At 38.1% G+C, this 13,220-nt stretch overlaps 1 protein-coding gene across 1 annotated transcript; it reads left to right on the forward strand.

The window, feature by feature from the left end:
* Positions 1-712: 712 nt before the first annotated feature.
* On the forward strand, positions 713-12,121 carry COMMD6 (COMM domain containing 6). The gene is made up of 4 exons (XM_045566768.1): positions 713-831; positions 921-932; positions 9,008-9,160; positions 11,923-12,121. The coding sequence occupies exons 1-4, from the start codon at positions 781-783 to the stop codon at positions 11,971-11,973; spliced, it is 267 nt and encodes an 88-aa protein (XP_045422724.1). The 5' UTR covers positions 713-780; the 3' UTR covers positions 11,974-12,121.
* The last annotated feature ends 1,099 nt before the right edge of the window (positions 12,122-13,220 follow it).

Genomic DNA, 13,220 nt, shown 5'->3' on the forward strand with positions numbered 1-13,220 from the left:
AGAGGGAGGAATAAACTTCAGCCTTATCAGGGAAAAAAAGAAATGCCAGGGTTGTTAACAACTGTCTGTAGTCGCAGTTAAACTTATGACCTTGGACTTTCCAGACTCCTTCAGCTTTTGTTTTACAGGCTTTATGATATTTTTCGGGTTCCCACCCAGAACAAACCTAACAAGGAGAGAAGTGGGAAAACAAGATGGGAAGGTATTGTGCTGCAGTTAGGTTGAGGGCTGGTGTAGGACAGTGACAGCGGGGATACAGAAAGGCATTCTCCCCGCACACAGCTAGGCCAGTGAAGTAAAACCAAGTGACGGAAGCTCATCTTATAACTACTGTTCCCACAGGACCCTCGGTCGCAGACACACTTCCCTGTGGAGGGGGTGTGGCAGTCTCGCTGTTCTGAAATTTGCTTGGGATCAATTACTCGCGCAGTCCCAAGTTTGCGCACGCGCAGAAGCGACGCTGTGGCCTCCAGACTGGAAGAGCCCACGTCTATAGCTTTAGATGGGGGAGGCGGCATCCTACATTTAATTAGTAGTTCATTTCACAAAGTGTCTCCCAAGTCTTCGACCTTTTCTCCTGTAATACCCTTCCTGTTGCTCAGAAACTGCTTAAAACTGATGTTTAATTGAGATAAAAGACGGGTTACACAAAGACGCTTGTTTCCGGCGCCCCCTGCCTCCGCGGCGTGCGCCGGGCCGCCAGGGGCAGGAAGCGGAAGCGGAAGCGGAAGTGTTGGCCAGGGGGGGACCGTCCGCTTAAGTCTGCGGCGCGAGCCCTGGATGCTTGCCATGGAGGGGGGTCGCGAGCCGCTGCTGGATGCTAAGTCCCAGGTAAGTCCCGGCCTGGAAGGAGAGGGGGCAGCGGGACCCTGGAGCAAGAAAAATTTTTCCCTGAATGATGTTTTCTTCTTCCGTTTCAGGTGACCAACCAGGTGAGTGGCCGCCCCGCCCTGTCCTTAGCCGGCCTCCGCGGGGCAAGGAGCGGCGACAGCGCCGGGCCCGCCTGCCACAGCCGGGGGACGGTGCCCATCGGGAGCCTTCCCCTGTGCTTCCCCCAGGCCAGGGCCTGTATCCGTGAGCCGGTGACCTTCAGCCAGCCTCGCTGTATCCTCCTTCCCCTTTGAACCTGGGCTGGTGGCCGCTGCCATTGTTATTAAAGCTTCCCCACCTACCCCAGCCCAAAGAGTGCAGACCAAGTATTGTTCTTCTTTGATTAAGCAACATTGATTCGAAGCTAGGAACACAGTGTTTTAGAATGTGATGGATATAGAAGAAATTACTAAAGTTTACAAAGATAGCATCACAGACATTGTCTTAGTCTTTAAAAAAAAGTTATTTTGGAGTATAACTTTTTAACCTTTAAGAGTATATATATTTTTATGCTAGGAATAGGAATTTGACTTTTGAAAGTACACGTTAGTCCTCTTTGTTTCAAATGTTCCTATGCTGTTTTAGCTAATAAGCTATTTTTAGACAAATAACTTATAACACACTTTCCAGAAGAGTACTAAAACTAGAATATTTTAGGTCAGGAGTCCCTACAAAATATAAGAAAGGGCTGAGGTAAGAAGTAATAAGAATACAGGGGCTGAGAAAGGCGTCCATTGACTGGGCTCTGTTATTTCTCTCCAACTGATTCTGCCGTTGCTTTTGAGGATTCCTGGGAGGCAGGGGAACTCAGTAATCAATCCTTTACCTGACTTCACTCAGAGTTACATGAATTCGTGCACTTTGACTCAATCTGTCATAAATCATTTTATCTATTCACTTACATTAAATAATTTGTTTTGGTAAGATAGCCTGAAACTGAGTTATACAAGTTATAGGATTTTAAAAATTGAACTCCTTTTTTGGCTTAAAAAACACCAATGTATCTTTTACAGTTTTGGAGGTCAGAAGTCCAAAACTAGTCTTATGGGGCTAAAATCAAGGTGTAGGCAGGGTTGTGTTCCTTTTGGAGGCTGTAGGGGAGAATCTGATTGCTTGTAGAGGCTGCCTGTAATCCTTGGCTTGTGGCTTCTACTTCCATTTTCAAAGCACAACATTTCAACCTCTGCTTCTATTTTCACATTGTCTTCTCTGACCCTCCTGCCTCCCTCTTATAAGGACCTTTGTGATTACGTTGGACCAACCTGGATGATCCAGGAAAATCTCCCTATCTCAAAGTCCTTAATCTTGTTCACATCTGCAAAATTTGTTTTGTCCCCTAAGGTAACATATTCACAAATTTTGGGGTTTAGGACATGGATGTATTTGGGGGAACATTATTCAGCCTCCTACACATTCCATCCATACGGTCATTTATAGTTACATGATTGTTCACGTAAGAAAAGCCAAGATAATTTATAGATTATTCGAGTTAATATGAGAGTTTGGCACAGGAATAGGTTCAGACACAGAGTTGGAAAATATAATTTTAAAGAAGATGTCATTTACAACCTTAAATAAATTATAAAGTACCTTGCAATAAATCTAACAAAAGATGTTTAAAATCTTCACGAAGAAAATTATAAAAAGTAATAGACCTCTAGTTTCTGGTCCAGCATGTAAGGAACTTGGAAGTCATTGTCGTGTCCTAACAACAAGTAAAAGCTGAACAAACTGAAAAACCAACAACTCTTCTTGGTCTGTGAGGTCACATGGCAAACCACTGTCCCCAAAATTGGTGAGACAGACTGGCAAATAGAATCACAACTTACCAGAGCAGAAGTCCCACAGATTTCTAATGCTTAAACTGTAATTGTCAAATTGCTGGAGGCTGGGTGTGGACAAGCATCAGAGTTAAAAACTCTAGGAGGACTCTCACACGTTTGTGAGTTTTACCTCCAGAAACTCCTAAATTGAACATTTTTTTATCATAATTCATGACATGTTTTTTAAATATTACACTGCTGGACAAAATGGTAGTGTGTATTTAAGAGTATTTTAGAGGGGAAAAAAATCCAAAACCTAGCTATAAGTCATTTATGTTTGTAATAGAGATAGTCCCTGACTTGTGGTGGTTCAATTTATGATTTTCAACTTCATGATAATACAAAAGCCGTATGTATTCAGTAGAAAGCAGTTGGGCAGCAGCAGTAGGCCACAAGTCCCAGTCAACTGTGCAGTCATGAGGGTGAAAAACTAGGACTCTGTGTTGCCAGATGGTTTTGCCCAACTGTAGGCTAACGTAAATGTTGAGCGTGTTTAAGGTAGACTTGGCTGCTATGACGTTTGCTAAGGTAGGTGTATTAAATACATTTTCAACTTAATGACATTTTCAATTTACAGTGGGTTTATGGGGATATAACCCCTTTGTAAGTGGAGAAGCATCTGTATATACTTTTTAAATGTACCAGATACACCTAATATTTTGTGCTTATGTTAGTTTGAATTCCTTGAGCTATAGTGTCATGTTTCTTTCTTTAAACATTTCTTTGTCACCAATATATAAATTTGCCAGGTTAAAGGACCTCACCTCCAGTGAGAGTTCAGAAAAATGGCAAGTCTGTAATTAAAATTAGTGTTATCAATATTACTAATAGCAATACTACTGCTAATGTTGCAGCTACCATTTGTTGATTGTTTACTCTGTGCTAGCCACTACCCCAGGCACTTTGTATGTGCTTCATAATCCACACAGCAATCCAGTAAGGGTAGGTATTCTAGTTATCTGTGCATGAAAAGGACACAATTTCAATACTGATAGTAGGTCCTGAAATTAAAATTCTTTAATGGAAAATAAGTATACTTCCTTTTTTTTGGCACTGAGTGTTAATATAAGAAAGGGTTGGGGAACTGTTAATGTGAGTAAAGTCCTTGAGGAATTTTGGGGCTAACACTGCATTGGGGAATTAACTAAGTTGTATTTATCAGGAAGAGCCAGTCATAATTTTAGAACTTAGGCTCCTTTTCAGAAATTTCTTTTGTCAAGTATGATTTGCTTAAACTCAGCTCTATTCTCTTAAAGTTATTGATGTTAGGAAGTGATAGCCATTACATTTCTCTAAATATATTTACAGTGTACATTTTTTTATTCTAGTCAGTAATAATATTTGAGCACTAAACTTTTTCTAAGGGGTCCCTGTACTGACATATAATTGTCATGACTCCATGGGGTAAATACAGTTATCCTCATTTGCTTACTCTTCTGTTCTCTTTTTTTAACTTCCCTCACCAAATCATGAATATTCCTTCCTCACTCTCTGCTGATGACCCTGCTTATATAACTGAGAAAATAAAATCACCTAGAAGAGGATTTCCTCATTTTCCCATCTCCACATTTACTATTCTGCCTGCCCTCATACTCTGCCTCACCTTCTGTATTTATGAATGCATTGTTGGCATGTTCATCTAAGGCCAACCCCTCTACTTGTAAAATCAATTCTATCCTCACCAACAGAAGAAATATAATTATTGCTTTTTGCCTCCATAATTTACATTTTTTTACTGTACTAAAAATCACTACCAAATATGTGCTGGTGACATCTTGAAAAAAAAGCCTTTTTTTTTTTTTTTTTGCTCTCATCCACCTTCAGCTACTGTCCTGTATCTGTTTTTCTCTACAGCAAAACTTTACAGAGACATCTGTACTGACAGTGTCTACTCCATCTCCCCATTCTCTCTCAAGCCCATTGTACCAAGGCTTTTATACCCTACTCTTGTCAAGGTCACCATTGATCCCTATGTTACCACATCCAGTGGGCAATTTTCAGTCCTCATCTTACTTGACCTCTCAGCAACATTGACACACTTGATGACTTTCTCCTGGAAACACTTTCTTCATTTCTCTTCTAGGAGTCATTCTTCTGGTTCTCCTCCTACCTCCCTGTTGTTCTCTTGGAGGCTCCTTTGCTAGATCCTCTTCATAATCTCTGTTGGAGTATTCCAGCGTAGGTTCCTCAGAGCTCTTTTCCCCCCAGTTACTTCCTAAGTGTTTTCATCCAGTCTAATGGCTTTACATACCATCTATATGCTCATGATCCGAAATGTATATATCCAGCCCCAGTGTCTCTCCTGAACACCTGGCTCACTATCCAATTGTTTACTTGCCATCTTCCCTTGGAAGTCTGGTGTTTCGAATTTAAAATGTTCAAAACCACAGGCTTGATTCCCACCCCCTGTCCCCCACACACATACACCTGTTTTCCCAATGTTCCTTATCTCAATAAATGGTCCTGTCATCAAGGCCCAAACCTTGGAGTTAATGTGGGAACTTAGGGTGACTCTTTTTCTTACACTTGTGTAGAATCCATCAGCGTACTGTTTTCTCTACTTTAAAAGATATACCCTAGGCCGGGCACGGTGGCTCACGCCTGTAATCCTAGCACTCTGGGAGGCCAAGGCGGGCGGATCACTCGAGGTCAGGAGTTCGAGACCAGCCTGAGCAGGAGCGAGACCCCGTCTCTACTAAAAAAATAGAAACAAAATTATTTGGCCAACTAAAAATATATATATCGAAAAAAAATTAGCCGGGCATGGTGGTGCATGCCTGTAGTCCCAACTACTCGGGAAGCTGAGGCAGTAGGATCGCTTAAGCCCAGGAGTTTGAGGTTGCTGTGAGCTGGGCTGATGCCACGGCACTCACTCTAGCCTGGGCAACAGAGCGAGACGCTCTCTCAAAAAAAAAAAAATATATATATATATATTTTTTTTTGTATGTGTATATATATATATATGTATGTGTGTGTATATATATATGCCCTAAATTCACCTCTCTATTCTGCCACCTGGGCCCAGCCCACCATGCTCTTTCCTTGAATGCTGTAGTAGCCTCCCAAATGGGTCTCCCTGCTTTCTCACATAAACTTAATGTCTCCCGCATTAGTCTGGATGAGCCTTTTGTAATCTTAAGTTAGACCAGATCACCACCTTGGTTCAGACACTTATAACCTCATACTTGGATTAGTGTGTTCTGCTGCCACCAGATGAATATATCTTAATCAATGCTTTGATATCATTATCTTTACTTAAAAACATTCAGTAATTCCCCATTGTCTAGGAAAACTTTAAATGACTTAATGTAATAAGTTTTCCATAATAAAATAAAATATATGAGGATATGTTGAAAAGCTCAGAAAGCTCAATTTGCAAAGAAATACTGGCTTTTTTTATCACTTTTGTCAACTTTATCTTCCTATTTCCTTGCAAGAGCCTTCTACTTTAAGATAAATAAATGTTCTATCCCTCAATAAATGATGACTGTTTTCATCTATTGTTGGTTCAGCTTAATGTTATTCTTTGCTAGGTGTATATTTTTAGGATACATAAATATGACACATTTTCCTCTTGATTGCAGTTCTGTTTATTCTTCAAAACGGAACTTAAAGCTTATCTCCTCTGTAAAACCTTTTCCCTTGATCTCTCTTGACTATAATAAATTTTTCCTTTCAACGAGAATGTGGTACTCACTGACTTGTATTTCTTTCTCTTTCTACTATATGTGCAAGATAGCATATGTACAAAAAAGTGCATAAATAGGACAGTTTTATGAGCCATTTAAAAGTGAATACTTGTGTAACCACAATCAAAAGTGAAGAAATGGAGCATTACTAGTACCCTTGAAACCCACCACATGTCCCTCCCCAATCACCCCCGCTTCCACCCTGGAGGTCTGATTACCTTTTTTTTTTTTTTTTTTTTTTTGAGACAGAGTCTCACTCTAGCTCACAGCAACCTCAAACTCCTGGGCTCAAGCAATCCTTCTGCCTCAGCCTCCTGAGTAGCTGGGACTACAGGCATGTGCCACTATGCCCAGCTAATTTTTTCTACATGTATTTTTAGTTGTCCGTATAATTTCTATTTTTTTTTTTTTTTTTTTTTTTTAGTAGAGACGGGGTCTCGCTTTTGCTCAGGCTGGTCTTGAACTCCTGAGCTCAAATGATCCACCCGCCTCGGCCTCCCAGAGTGCTAGGATTACAGGCGTGAGCCACCGCCCCCAGCCTGATTATCCTTTTTGTCCTTTTGTACTATTCGTTTTCTTACTTCTCTTTATAGTTTTACCACTTGTTGCTCAAGTGTAAGTGAATGGAATCACATAACTTTTCAACTTGTTTCTTTTAAGATTTTTGGTATTAAATGTAACAGAAGTTCATTCGTATTCATTGCTGTATAGCATTTCATTTATCTATTTTATTGCTGATAAACATTTGAGGTGTTTCCAGTTTAAGGCTATTACAAATAAAGCTACTAGGAGTATTCTTACGTATGTACATATGCACAAGTTTTTCTGGGTTATATCCCCAGTAGAATTGCTGGGTCACAGTGTGCATAACTTTAGTTTTATGATGAAAAGCCAGTTTTCCAAAAGATTGGCCCAATTTAGACTTACATCAACAGCATGTGACACTTCCTTCCTTGCCTCATATCCTTCCTTGCCAGTACCTGGAATTGTGAGACTTAAATTTTTTCCATTTTGGTAGGTGTGTAGTAGTATCTCATTGTAGTTTTAATTTGTATTTCCCTCTTTCTTAATGAAGGTAAGCACCTTTTCATATGTTTATTAGAAACATTGTAGTTCTTCTTGACTTGTGTACTATCCCTTCTCCATTTTTGTGTGAAAAACTTTTATTTAAAATGAGTTTATACAGTCTTTTTACTTATTAAAGATGTTAACCTTTTATCAGGACCAGCTTGTCCTTAATGCTATAGCAGATGTGTCCAGAGCCAGTCTGAGACAGGAGGAAATTTTGGTTTCCATATCAATCCCACCTTTTATAAAAAGGAATGGATTAACAAGCAAAGCTTTTTGCCAGGACGGTATTAGTTTGGTAGCAAAAGGTATCAGTCAATCAGAAAATATTTTTTGAGTACCTGTTATATACCAGGCTAACCTTTGGAAACAAGACAGACAAGATTCCTCCACCCACAGTCTTATGTTTCAGAGTCAGTATTAAGAGCAGCATTTACCTAATACTGTTTTATGACATGGCATCACTGAACAATCATTGACAGGAATTAGATAAAAAGTATTTAGGCAGCCAGTAGTCAATAAAGATGTAATCTTTGGAGTCAAATAGACTTTGGTTTCAGTTCTGATTCCAAAAATGTGTGACCTTGTGCATGTGCATTACCTAAGCTCTCTGAAATTAGGTTTTGTCATCTGCAAAATGGAAATAATAACCTATAATGTGATGGTGATTCAGTGAGGCACTTAATACATGTAAACTGCATAGCACATCACCTGGGTCATGTATCCACGTGAACACTGATGAAATAAAAAATACCTTGGCCAGGCACGGTGGCTCACACCTGTAATCCTAGCACTCTGGGAGGCCGAGGCGGGTGGATTGCTCGAGGTGAGAAGTTCGAGACCAGCCTCAGCAAGAGTGAGACCCCCGTCTCTACTAAAAAAAATAGAAAGAAATTATCTGGCCAACTAAAATATATATAGAAAAAATTAGCCGGGCATGGTGGCGCATGCCTGTAATCCCAGCTACTCGGGAGGCTGAGGCAGGAGGATCGCTTGAGCCCAGGAGTTTGAGGTTGCTGTGAGCTAGGTTGACGCCACGGCACTCACTCTAGCCAGGGCAACAAAGCGACACTCTGTCTCAAAAAAAGAAAATACCTTACCACTATTTATGCTAACATAAGGTTTTAGCTTGAAGACTATGTTGAGGAAAGGAAGGGAATGGTTCCAATGATGATGATATAACCCATCTTCCATTTTACTTTTTGGGTATGGAATGAGGGAAGGCATATATGCAACAGGAAAGTGAAATAAAAGATGCTCCAAAGCATTTGGAGTCCCTGAAGTACAGGAGCAACATTTAAGCCTTTTAGGGAAAACCAGTACTGTCACATCCTCCTTCCACTTCCATTGTACATTGGGTGGAGTTTTTTTATTTTTTCACTTTTTGCCTTTTCCCTTTTGTATCTATGACAGTGTTGTTTTCTGTTTATATCCCATATTACCTTTTCATTTTAATTTGATTATTATTCCTTAATATTAAAATGAAGATAAATTGAATAAATATCTGCATCCAAAGCAATGTTACTACTATTATATTGTTCTGTGCTCTTATTAAAGCTTATAGATTTTCAGTGGAAACTAGGAATGGCTGTGAGCTCCAACAGTTGCAGATCTCTTAAGTATCCTTATGTTGCAGTGATGCTAAAAGTGGCAGATCATTCAGGCCAAATAAAGAACAAGTCCTTTGAAATGACAATTCCACAGTTTCAGGTTTGTGATTTAACTCATTCAATTTTAGTTCATGTGTAATTGCTGCTTAAAAATATGTATAAAATCTTAAGGGAAAGTTTTTTTGTGTACCGTGCCATTTGATCACTATTACAGTATTCCTCTATGAGTATATTTAGGAAATTGTCATCTTCTCTGCCAGGCTGTTTACTTTGCAGTTAACTATTTTATTCTTATTCTTTTAGGCTTAATATTCAAGAATGTTAAGCTAAATGAATGTTTTCTTTGAATAGTGTTGACCCTGAATATTCTGACCAATAATGTTTATAAAATGCAGATCACAGCAACTGTACTTGTTGACTGGTTTTATCAGCTAGAGATTTAAGTAACTCAGTAGTTTATATTCAGAGTTATGTTACTCATGTTATTATCTTACCTTTTTTTTTCTAACCAAGGAAGAAAAAAAGGAGGTAGGCAATAAATCAGATTTTCTTTTGAAAATACTGGGAGATGTTTTGTCATTAATTTAACTGTCCTGTACAATTTTGGTTTTGTTTATTTTGATCTCTTTGGTGAGTGAATAGGTAAGAATCTTCACAGCAATTAGTACTCTAAAAGCCAAAGAAAAGCAACCATAGTGAATGAAATGGAAATAAAAAGTGAATTCTTTGTAAAACTAATAATATATATTGGTTCTAGGCTTCCTTTTTAAGAAAAGCCTCTCATATACCACCACTTATAATACTTTTAATTTCTTCTTTTGTAAGCTATATTTTAAGGAATTTATTTCCCTTTGATTTCTTTCTTTTAAAATAGATATCCCTGCTTTAAAACAAAAACAATGGTCACAAATTTAAAAGTATTAATGTTGATTAGTGTCTTGGAAGGAATTGGGACTTAGTAAAAAGGAAATAAATGTAGTATATAAGTGTAGTATATTGTGATATGGGAGTAGCTGTCAACTGAACATGAAGACCAAATCAATTTCAAAAGAGAATATAGGTTTCAATCTTTTTTGTGGAATTCACAAAGCTGGCCTAATTCTTGTTTCTCTGTGTAACGTTCATGCTCTCTGATTCTACCTTTAGAAATTTTTTTTCCCATAGGAAAAAAAATTACAAATGAAGCAAATTTCCACCCCTCAGCTTTATTGAGGTATAATTGACAAATAAAAATTATGTTTTCAAAGTATACAACTTGATGATTTGATGAACATACACATTGTGTAAGGATTACCATAATCAAGCTAATTAACAAATTCATCAACACACATAGTTACCCTTTTGTTTTTATTTTTTTATTTTTTATTATTTATTTATTTATTTTTTTTGAGACAGAGTCTCGCTTTGTCGCCCGGGCTAGAGTGAGTGCCGTGGCATCAGCCTAGCTCACAGCAACCTCAAACTCCTGGGCTTATGCGATCCTACTGCCTCAGCCTCCCGAGTAGCTGGGACTACAGGCATGCGCCACCATGCCCAGCTAATTTTTTCTATATAGATTTTTAGCTGTCGAAATCATTTCTTTCTATTTTTGGTAAAGACGGGGGTCTCACTCTAGCTGAGGCTGGTCTCGAACTCCTGACCTCGAGCGATGCACCCGCCTCTGCCTCCCAGAGTGCTAGGATTACAGGCATGAGCCACCGCGCCCGGCCCCTTTTGTTAACTATAGTCATCATACTATACATTAGATCCTCAGACTTCCTCATTTTATAACCAAAAGTTCGTATCTTTTTTTTGTTAAGAGACAGGATCTTCTTCTGTTGCCCAGGCTGCAGTGAAGTGGTACGATCATAGCTCACACTGCTGGGCTCAAGTGATCGTCCTGCCTCAGCCTCCCGATTAGCTAGGACTACAGGCACTCACTAGCACACCAGCTAATTTTTTTACTTTTTGTAGAGACTAGATTTTGCTATCTTGCCCAGGCTGGTCTCCAACTCCTGGCCTCAAATGATCCTCCCACTTTGGCCTCTCAAAGTGCTGGGATTACAGGTGTGAACCTTGGTGTCCAGCAGATCTTTTTGATAGCTAAAATTTTGACCATCAATATATATTTTTAACGAAATAGTTACACCATGCTTCATTCCATGACAAGCTTGCATATAAATTAAAAGAAAATTGTTAAGTAGTAAAATAAAAAATTAAGACCTTAAAATAAGAAGGAAAATAGAAATATGTAAATCATTAGCGGGTATCCTAATTGCTGGGGTTATGTTTCAAATTTGCCTCTTAGCTTTCTGTCAGGTAGAGGAGAAGAAAGAAAAACAGAATTTGTTTGATCCCTCTCTTACCCGAGATTTAAAAAAACAAGATGACTTCTACAGGAGAACCACCATACCAGCTTAATTTTAAATGACGGAAAAACTTCTACCATATAAGCCATTGTCAATGCTGAGTCTCTCTTATTGTAATTGAACCCATAATCTTAAACAAGACAGCCCCTATCACCCTGAAATGCCGTCTTTCTCTAGATTTAAAGTGTTTCGAGGCCTGGAACCGCCTGTCTTTTTTGTTTTTTATCTTCAGTGTTTAGGACAGTGCTGGGTAGTTAATAAATCTTTCCTGTGTGATCTTAAAAGAACTTTCTCATGTGCTTTTTAAAAAGATTGGTCATGAGCTAATTATCCAACTCTACAATAGTAAAAGTGTACCTGTTTGTTTCTTTAGCAACCTTCAAAAGTTGGGAAGGTAACATTAAAATACAAACTTAATATGTTGTATAGCCTCTGGTAGTTAGATGTAATTAAAAGAGCTACTTAAATATCCTCTAAAAGCAAAATTAATATTATTTTTTCCCTTTCTCTCCAGAATTTCTACAGACAATTCAAGGAAATTGCTGCAATTATTGAAACTGTGTGAAAACTGATTATTAAATTGCTATCATTATTCTAAAATCATGGGCTTTGCTTTCTGCAACAAAACTGCATGAGGATCAAGTGGTATTTATTGAATGAAAATTATACATTTGTTTATCCATTTTTTTAATAAAAAATCAGATAAAGAGGAATTAGTGGTGATCAATGCACAACTTTGTGAATGTACTAAAAGTGATTGAATTGAACACTTTAAAGGGTGTACCTTAATGGGGCAACTATAGTTGATGACAGTTTACTGTATTTCAGAATAGCTAGAAGTTTTCAAATGCTCCCAACATAAAGCAATGATGAATGTTTCAGGTAAATGAGCATATGTAACATGATCCTTTTTAAAATAAATTGTTTTATCTATCTGAAAAAAAATAAAAAATGAAAAAATAAAGGGCGTACCTTGTGTGCGAATTATATCTCAATAAAAAATAAACAGTTGAATGATATTGAAGACAGCAGAAGTTTAAGTATTAGAATGATAGGTTTAAAATTTATTGGTAGTGGAACCCATTTTATAAACAAATCTTATATACAGTCCTATATATAAACTATATATAAATCAGAAAAGTAGTATTTGATTAGGATAACTTTACAAATTCAATTTTATAACATTCACTTACTATAAAGGCCGCCAGTGAGACGAGTCATGTTGCTTTTCCCAAACATTTGGAATCAGATTAAGATTGACCATTGTTCCCTTAGACGGTATTAGCCTACCATTCAATTGTTTCTGCTATTAATAACTATAGAAAGTTCAAACACATGTACAGAGTTGGAAAGATAATTTTTATTCTGAGTTCTATACAACTGAGTTAACCTGTTAGCACAAATTATCGTGTTAGATGATCTCTGTTGAATTTAAATTTATAAACCTGTTGTTAAAATAATTTATAAAGTCATACCACTATATGGCATTGGTTAAAGAATAAGTAAATAGGTCACTGTAGTAGAATAGGTGGTCTAGAAATAGATCAAGACATTCTGATCCCCTATATTGGAAATTTATGTCTTTATCACACCCTGTCAACATTTCCACAGGTCTCCTATGTGAATCCACTTTCTTATTTTGTTTTCCACTAGGTAGCACGCTGCTTTGAGGAGCCCAGGTCTGTTGCCTGTGCACTCAGGTTCCCACCAGCTTGATGAGATAGCTGACTGATGATTTGTACTTACCAACTGCCCATCTCTGTTACCCACCTCTGGATACAAGCACATTAATGATTCTCGAATTATGAGAAA

This window comes from Lemur catta, chromosome 13, assembly GCF_020740605.2.
Source record: "Lemur catta isolate mLemCat1 chromosome 13, mLemCat1.pri, whole genome shotgun sequence".
Classification (NCBI taxonomy): domain Eukaryota; kingdom Metazoa; phylum Chordata; class Mammalia; order Primates; family Lemuridae; genus Lemur; species Lemur catta.

Coding starts and splice junctions, on each gene's coding strand:
- COMMD6 (XM_045566768.1), top strand. CDS start 781: ATGCTTGCCATGGAGGGGGGTCGCGAGCCGCTGCTGGATGCTAAGTCC. Junction 9,161..11,922: donor TGACAATTCCACAGTTTCAG/GTTTGTGATTTA, acceptor CTTTCTCTCCAG/AATTTCTACAGACAATTCAA.